At 40.5% G+C, this 8,930-nt stretch overlaps 1 protein-coding gene across 1 annotated transcript in view; it reads right to left on the bottom strand.

Moving 5' to 3' along the window:
- The window catches only part of PKD1L3 (polycystin 1 like 3, transient receptor potential channel interacting), a 66,052-nt gene that overhangs the window by 3,601 nt on the left and 53,521 nt on the right, over positions 1-8,930 (bottom strand). Inside the window, 5 exon segments of the mRNA XM_072636497.1 lie at positions 68-169; positions 1,170-1,380; positions 3,115-3,275; positions 3,812-3,936; positions 8,633-8,766. Of these exon segments, the coding sequence (XP_072492598.1) occupies positions 68-169; positions 1,170-1,380; positions 3,115-3,275; positions 3,812-3,936; positions 8,633-8,766 (733 nt within the window).

Raw genomic sequence — 8,930 nt, 5'->3', positions numbered from 1 at the left:
CTCCTTGTTAGAGGCATGTGTTAAACCAGTTGAAATTTAGAGGGGAGTATACGTCAAGGGTTCTCACCTCGTGGTAATCAAAGATGCCCTTCAGAAGACAAACAGTAGTTATAGCTGAGTTGAAAAAGGTTCTGTAGTCAGAGATGCTCCATCCAAAAAGAAGGTTGAACTGTTTCAAGGGAAAATTCTGGTGAGAGCAGGAATGGTCGTCCAGTACAATTTCTATGCACTTGAAGGGCCAGCTGTGGTAGATTGTCATAGTGGTTTGGATTTAGGTCATCTATTCCAGCCCCTTCACTTTACTTTTGAGGAAACTTGCATGAGTCATGCAAGTGTCAAAGCCTTAAGCCTTAATAATGATAGTCTACCTACTATGAGCTAGGCACTGTTCTAAACACTACGAATATGATCTTATTAGATCCTTAGAATAACCTTGTGAAATAGGTGCTGCAATCATTCCCATTTTACATTTGAAGGGACTGAGGCAGACAGAGGGTAAATGACTTGCCTGGGGTCAAACTACTAGTATTCACCTTGGGTCTTCCTGTACATCTATTTAGTCAGCCTTGATGCCTCCAGCACTGTTTCTCCACTCTACTACTCAGCATCTCTAGGGGACCAAGAGAAATGCTTTGTTATCAAAGACTATTTAAAAATGGCCCTAGGTCACTTAACTCTGGAGTTGGAGGACCTCCTTTCAAATCTATCTCCAGTGTTGCCACCTCCAGTTTTTGTTGTTGACTTTGGGCAAGCACTAACCTTCTCTGGGCCTCAGTTTCTTCATCTGAAAAATGTGGGGCTGGATCAGAAGGCTCCTGAGGGCCCTTTCAGCTCTAGGTCCCATAGTGTAATCCCATGAATCCCTTGCATTTGGTAGCACTTAGTACTTTGCATAGCACTTTCATTTCTATTAACTGATTCTTGGCATCTCAGTGCTTAGATACTATTTTCTCCATTTTACAGGTGAGAAAATTAAGGTGGAGGAAAGTAAAAGCGAAAATAATGCTAGTTAGTGACAGCTTTGGCTGAAACCTGATCTTGTGATTTTCTAAGTTGAGTATTTTTCCCTACCTTGCCATCCTGACATCTCTGATTAAGAGTTTGAGCCCCTGTTTGCCCAAGGTTACACTCCTGACATGTTAGGAGGAAAACACATCAGTATGGCTTACAGTGATGGAGTAGCCTGTGAGCAGTATCAGGATGATCAGCAAGAAGCCAGCGGCTTCATCCCAAGCTCTCTTCAGTGTTGTGCTGATGACCTGGAGTCTGGTGTTGAGCTGCAGCAGACTCCAGAGCCGAATGGTCGTCAGCAGGACCAGGACGCCAAGGAGGTAAGTGAGAGCACAGCTCACTTGTACACTTTCATGGAAGCTGATGAATCTGTCAAGGAAGTCTGGCCGTTAGTCATCACCACTAATGAATCAACACTTCCATCTTTTTGGCAATACATTTCTGTAAGTTTGGTAACTTGACATGCAAGTCTTTACATTGCCAAGTTTTGGCTGAATAAAATAAAATTCAATGGGATCTTGACCTTGGGGATGTTGGGTGGTTGTCCTTAGATGTGGAGGGGGGAGATGTGCTTGAGACAATCCCAAGACTAGTCTCTACTCTGAATTTAGGGATTAGGCCAGCCCTATCTCTTTTGAATGTGAGCAAATATCTCAGTGGGAGAGACCTTTACCCATGAGGTGTCATTATGAGAGGCTGAACTCTGTCTAGTGCCCTAATCCTAACCTGTTCTTTGGCCAATGACAACTGAACCTGGGATTGGGAGTTTAAGCAGTGATAGCAACAGAGATACAGAAGACAGATTTGTGTGGAGAATGAGGTACTTGCTAAAAAGTTTTCTTCAGTGTAAGATGATTTTGCTTAGATCTGGTATGGGCTATCTCTTATCCTACTTTTCTTCCTGCACCCACTTTCCCCCTTTGTTATCTTCCATATGGTTTTTTTTTTTTATGGAATCTATGGGATCAGGGAAACTGTGGGCCTCAGTTTCCTAAAATGTAATATTTAGAAGTTGGATTTAAGATCCTCTGAGTTTCCTCCCAGTTCCAAATGCATGGTCAAATAATGATACCTAAAACACCGACTTGACTTGCCTAGTGAGGTCTGCAAGTGAGGAAAGCAAGAGAAATAGTAATTTTGCCAAGTTATTGTGTATTGTAACATCTGGGCTAATAAAAAAGACTTCACATATACAGAAGTATGCAGTTGTATGTGCTTTTTAGCAGTGATTAACAAGGTAAATGAGAATATAGCCCACACTTTCCATTTAGTGGAAGGAAGATTATATCCTTTTGCCATATACTGGACTCAAGAACTCCACCTGTCAAATCTTAATACAGATATTGCTCTTAAGTGTTTGGATGTTTCTTCGCTACTATTTATTTAAAAAACAACTCCTTTATATGTCTATGCTATAATGGATGTCTCATTATAAGATTCTATGCAAAGAGATGGCCAAGGCAGCCGCTTTTGTGACCCCTAGGGTTCTGTAGTACTTATTGAAGGAGGACAGGGGCCATTAAAAAGTTCATCAAGACACTTCACATGGTGTTTGGTTGGTGTTTTATTTAGGTTGGATGTTGCCCACGCAGCTGGTGTATGTGCACAATAATTTACTTCAGTGGATCAAAATGCCTTGAGCTGGCTAATGTTCAGAACAAGAAAACCACTAATTAATTGGTTAATTAGGTTTTGTGATTCTATTGTGGAGGATATAGTTCCATTGTTAAGCCTTATTCCTTGGGTACAGATGTGACTCTATGAAAGCAGAGAAAAAAGTAAACTCCCTGAGGCCAAGAGCTTGCCACATTGTGCTTAATAAACCCTAGCTAAACATACTACGCATCATGATAAAGGCAGAAAGGAGAATTCAGACAAATGCATGGCAAGGAGTGTAAGCAGTACTGTCATTTTCTAATTGTTGACTGAACATTTGCCCAAATTTAGTTTTTAGCTGTGATAGCATAAAAATATATGGGAGGCTGGAGAGGAAAGAAGAAGTTTTGCTTCATTTGCTACTCTTTGCGGTCAGCTGAGGCAGAAGCCTGGGCACTTGGGCACCCTGTGTTCTGGCAGCTCTTATGCCAGGGACGGCTTGCTTACCTGCTTTTATTCTGACGGTATTGCTCCATATCTCTTCTGTGCAGGAAAAAACACTTTAGCTGGAGCAGCAGCATTGTAAAGGTGAGGAGGAGGATGCTTGTGTCTAGGGCGTTGCTTTTCTTGGTGAAGTATTCCCATCTTTGTTGTTTCATCCGGTTCCCCTAAATATCAGTATGGTGGTTACTACGTGGTTCCTAGTGCTCATGATGAAGTTTTGATAGTTTACTCTTAGAAGATCTTGCTCCAGTAACAAATGAAGTGTAATGTGATTTTATTCTTGCTGTGTTCTGTAGCCATTTACAACTGATTCTAAATGAGTAAGAAACTTGAATTTGAACAACCTCTTTTTGGAGAACCAAAAACTTGATTAGATTTTAAAATAATTATTTGGAAAAAGTTTTAAAAGTTATGCCTGATTGTGAATTTCCAGAAAGTTTTAAGTTGATTTGTGATCAAACATGCTCTCTATTGTCTCATTTCCCCTTACAGGGAAAACACCACTTTCTATAAATAGCATACCAGTCAGAGAATTGAATTAGCTCTGAGTGTAGTCTTGGCAAAGTCCTTTCACTGCGGAGAGGAATCACAAGTCTTGTGTTTAGCAGCACAGGTAGGGAGCACTTACTTTATGCCAACAGTGTTAAGTGACTGACCTTCAGAAGGCCCTGTACTCTAGAGCAGATCAATCCAGCTTTACCTGTGTGAAGAGGTGATAAAAGAGTAGTAGAAAGTAGATAACTTTTGAGGCGATGAACCAGATGAAACTTCTGCGTGTCTGAATGATCTGTAAACTGTTCACTTTGATAGAACTGAAGAAAGCTCCTAGAAAGAATTTTGCCGAAAGTTTTAGAAGAGTCCAGCTTTCCCCCTGGACTCCCAGCTATTCAGACTGTCCCCTTGCCAACCTTTGCTGCTTCCTTCAGGCCCAAGTTTGATGAACTCACTCTGCTCACTACCTGCTTTTGTAAAATAAACATGCATGGTCCTAAGAGTAGAGGAATAAATGACTTTAAAAAGAAGGGGAGAATGTGTAAACATAGAGAAAGAGGAACAAGTCAAAAAAGGTTCCTAGTATTCATTCGGTGAGTTGTTTTTTCTGATCCTTGCACATGGGAATCAATCACAGCTATTAAGGAAAATGAGTCAATGAACCTTTCCTAGGTAGAAAGAAAGATGGAAGCTGGACAAGTTACAGAAGAAAATAGGGCAGGAAAAATATTTTTGACTTATGCTGAAGTGTGAAGTGTAAGAGAAAATAGAGCAGGATGGTAAATAGAAGTGTGGAAAGCTGATGTGTAAAAAGTGAAACTTGTATATGTTTAAAATGTTTTAAAGAATTAAAATATATTTTTTGCTCCCTAGGAAAATGATTCTAATAAAAGTATGTAAAGATAAATGAGTGTATAGTTGTCCACTTTTATGCTATAACAAAAGTAGTGTATAAGAATTCAAGATGTTGCTATCTCAATAAAAAACTTTTGAAGACTTATTTCCATATGAGGTTGGACTAAAAATATTAAAACTCTTCAGTCTACAAGAGTGGGGATGAGACTGAGGTTTATAAAATCATGAAAGGGCTTGTGAACATATACTTACTCACCAAATCCTAGAATGCTGGCATCAGTGGCTGCCTCTTCAAACACTAAGAAGTATGTTGTAGGATCAACCAAAGGAAATCCTACTTTATAATAAGCATGTAGAACTTGTATCATGAGAGGTGATAACAGTTTAAGAAAAAAAGTTCACAAAGGATGCAGATAAATTCTAATGTTTTAGGCTTGAGTTTTTGGAGTCAACCTGAATTTTACAGTACATTATCAAGAAGAGATATTGTACAAAATCTTGGTAAATTCCCAAGTGCCTGCCTTATAATAGCCAATAAATTCTTGTTGGTTGATTTGGTGCCATTATCTACTGACCTGAGATGACTGGGCATAGTATTTCTTAAGTAGCAAGTGAAATCTAAGTTGTTTCTAATGAAAGTGAAAAGTGGAACCTCCTAACACTGAGGTGTGTTACATATGCAATATACAAGTTCTGGGAATAGGACTCTGGCAGAAACGACCTAAGCAGATTTTCCTACATGAATTTGGAAGATACTGGGTATAGCTTGAAATTGCCTGTGAGATGTTGATGACTCTTAACTTGAGCTTTTTGTGTATCTATAGACATACTCCCCCACTTTCCTTACCCCACACAATCTCTGTTAGGGACAATGGGGTACAGGCTATGATGGAGCATCGATTTTAGTAAAGATTGGGGTTAACTAAAGATCCCAGTACAAAGAGAGGTCAGAAGGGGTTAGACACAGTTGACTCAAGAGAACACAGGAGACTTAGTGACAGAAGTAAGAAAGATCAAACCAAATTGTTTTTACATTTCAATGAAAACTTGCATTTATATGGTTCTTGAAGGTTTACAAAATGCTTCCTTAAAACCACCCTATAAGAGAGGTAGTAGAAGTAGTATTCCCATTTTGAGCCAAACAAAAAGTATTTAATAAGCACTTAACTACGTTCCAGACGCTGTGTTAGGCTGTGGGGACACAGAGACAAAAGCAAAATGGTCCTTGTCTTCAAGGACTTTTTGAGCTGAGGGAGACACTATTATAGTCTATGTCTATTTATAGGTGTATGTATTCATTCTTCATTGCCGATGAAGACCATGCCATCAGAGATATGATGACATGACTTGCACTTGACTTTGTTTTGAGTGAGGGAAGGGTGTGCAGGTCACCAGCCTCACTTCTCCTGCAGAGCCATCTGAATCCAGTGACCAGATATTCATCAGGATTACTGGAGATGACCCAGGATGAGGCAAGTGGGGTTAAGTGACTTGCCCAAGGTCACACAGCTAGTGAGTGTCAAGTGTCTGAGGTGAGATTTGAGCTCAGATCCTCCTGACTCCTGCACTGGTGTTGTGTCCACTGCCCTGCCTAGCTGCCTCAGTCTATGTCTATTATAGATAGATGAGTAGATAGAAATAAGATGATAGTTTTAGGGAAAGGCACTGGGAGGAACAGGAATAAACTGAGGTCCTGAACGGAGTGGGGTGGGTGGGGGAACCTGTAAGAGGTTATGTTATTTGCCCATGGTCACAATTTACTAAGTACCTGATTTCGGATTTAAATCTAAGTTTCTCTGACCCCAGGTCCAGCCTTACAACCCATGAGATAAGCATTATAGTAAGATTTTGAAAACTTTTGGTGACCTTGTAAGTTTACTATCTATGTTATTTTTAACATCTTCCCCATCCTCCCAATGTGGGATTTCTGTTTGTTTATGCTTTTCTAGTAATAAAAACCTTTGGGGCAGCTCTATGCCACTATAATGCACAGAGAGCTGGACCTGAAGTCTCAACACCTTGCTGAGTTCAAATCTGGCTTCAGACTTAGTACCTGGGTAGCCCTGGGCAAGTCACTTTACCCTGTTTGCCCCAGTTTCCTCATCTGTAAAATGAATTGGAGAAGGAAATGGGCAACCACCCCACTATCTTTGCCAAGAAAACCCCAAATGGGGTCACAAAGAATCAGACACGACTGAAAAAACTCAACAACAATAACAACAAAACCTTTAGAAAATGTTAAGATTTGTGTCCCTGTGTCAGTATAGGAGGGCTGACAGGAAGCTTTGAGACTGTTCTCGTTCTGCAGAAAGAAACTTTCATCAGGGGTTGCGGGGTTTGGGTTCTATAACTTCTTGAGTGGTATAAATGGAGACCAGGAACTGCTCTGGGCATGGCTGCTGACTGAACTTCTCTGGAACCCTGAGGTCCCAGAGCCTACTTTCCTAGAGAATCTTCTTCATTATAAACTGTTTTGGGGGTCTGTCTTCCAGCTTATCTGTGTATTGACTATAATCTTCCCCATTTTGAAGTCTCTTGAGGAGGAAGGGGGACATTTTGAGCCAAGAAAGTTTGAGGTGACCAAGAAGCCAAAGGGTGCTGCTCCTCAAAGCAAAAGTCCAAGAAGGAAACCAAGAAGAAGAGAGAAGAGTAGAAACTACCAAATGTGGCACATATGTGACCTGCTCTACTTTCGTCAGAATTAAGTATTCTTGAAGAGGGACCATTGCAGGAAAATCAATCTTCGTAAAAACATTTGTCCAGCATCATCTTCCTTACAGAATCTGAATTGGAAGAGACCTCAGGGGTCATCCAATCCAATCTCTATCTGAATAGAAATCCTTTCTACAGCCTCCCTGAGGAGGGATCATGCTGCCTCTGCTTGAAGACCTCCACTGATGGGGAACTACTACCTCCTGAGGCAATCCATTCCCCTTTTGAATATAGCTCACTAATTATTAGGAAATTTCCTTACATTGAGCTAAAATCCACCTCTGAAACTTCCACCTAGTTCTTTGGAGACTATGGAATTGAGGTGGTTCTAGTGGAGCATGGGTGCCTTTAAGCACAGAGGACCATAAGAGCCTGAGAATTTCACTGGTCTTAGGTGGCCAAACCACCTCCCCAAAAGCCTTCTCTTCAAATCTTGTTCAGTCACGGCTTCTGAAGCACAGCCCCTTCAGAAAATGTGGGTTCTATCATTACAGTGACATTTGACTTTAGGAAAAAGGACAGCAGAATCACAAGCACATTATACAAGCAAAGGCCGTATATATTGGGATACTTAGTTTAAAGGTCATGTTAAAATAACTGAGTTGCTTTTTAGTGTTTAATCATTTTAGGTCATTTTTAATATAACATGTATGTACACTACAATCAGGATCTGCAACCTAATCTGGACAAGTCTTCCTGATTCCTAATCAGCTTTTGTGTTCACTTTATAAAAGTATTAAGGTCTCTCTTTATCAGAATGATGTCAAGTATAGTCAGTAATTAGAGAGGCTAAGGCAACTGAATCTGAGAAGGTCGCCTGAAGGAAGGGTAGCCTTTTTTGGTGAAAGTGATTTTCAAAATCTGCACCGAAATAGTTATCATCTTTCTCCTTTACGTAATGAAACATTTTCCAGTATTTCCTCTGATTTTCCCTCACAAGATAGATTTGGAAAGGATTTTGCCAAGTAAGTAAATGTTTTCCAGGTAGAAATTGGCCATAGTCAACCTGTATGATATGGTTTAGGGTGTGCATTTGTTTCCCTGCTGTGCTGCTTCCCTGACCTGTTTTTTAGTGTGTCCCTGAACCTTTCCCATCCTAAACAAAGCTTTTAGCCCCAGCTTAAGGAAAACAGATTGGAATGAGCATTAGAGAAGATTAATAAACCACAGTGCATGATGAAAAAAGAAAAAAAAAGAAACCTTGATCAAGAAGGGAGACAGCAAGTGGGCCCCTCAAGAAGGCAGAAAGGGGTGATACTTAAGTGGGCCTGCTACCAAGAAGTCTCCAATTTATACAAGCTTGAAGCCCTGTTCTCAGAGAGGGTTTTGAAATTAAAATGTTTCCAATAAGAGAAATACTCTTTATTTAGAATGACAAAAAATAAATTAAAGCACCCCCCTCCACCCCTGCCGTTACCCATCAGGGGCTGTGGAAATGCTGGGGGAGTAGAGGTGCTCTTACCCACACCATTGGACTCAAGGATCAAGGTCACCACACAGAACAGGTTCACATTAGCATTATAGACAACAAATGCCACAAAGAGGCTTCTGGTGCGTCTGTCTAGCCAGTGGCTCTGCTTCAGCTGCTGAAGAATTCTAAGAGAAGGGGAGGTAAAAGGGAAAAGTCATGGCATTAGTAGTTTCATAGAGGGAATGGACCTTCAAGAGTCATCTCATGCAACGCCCTTGCTTTGTAGATTAAGAAACAGACTATAGAGCTTTAGGTCACACAGTAAATGACGTATCAGAGTCAGAATTTG

This window comes from Notamacropus eugenii, chromosome 1 (assembly GCF_028372415.1).
Source record: "Notamacropus eugenii isolate mMacEug1 chromosome 1, mMacEug1.pri_v2, whole genome shotgun sequence".
In the NCBI taxonomy this organism is placed as follows: domain Eukaryota; kingdom Metazoa; phylum Chordata; class Mammalia; order Diprotodontia; family Macropodidae; genus Notamacropus; species Notamacropus eugenii.
Note: the sequence above shows the minus strand (reverse complement) of the source record. Positions and strands in the feature narration are given on the sequence as shown.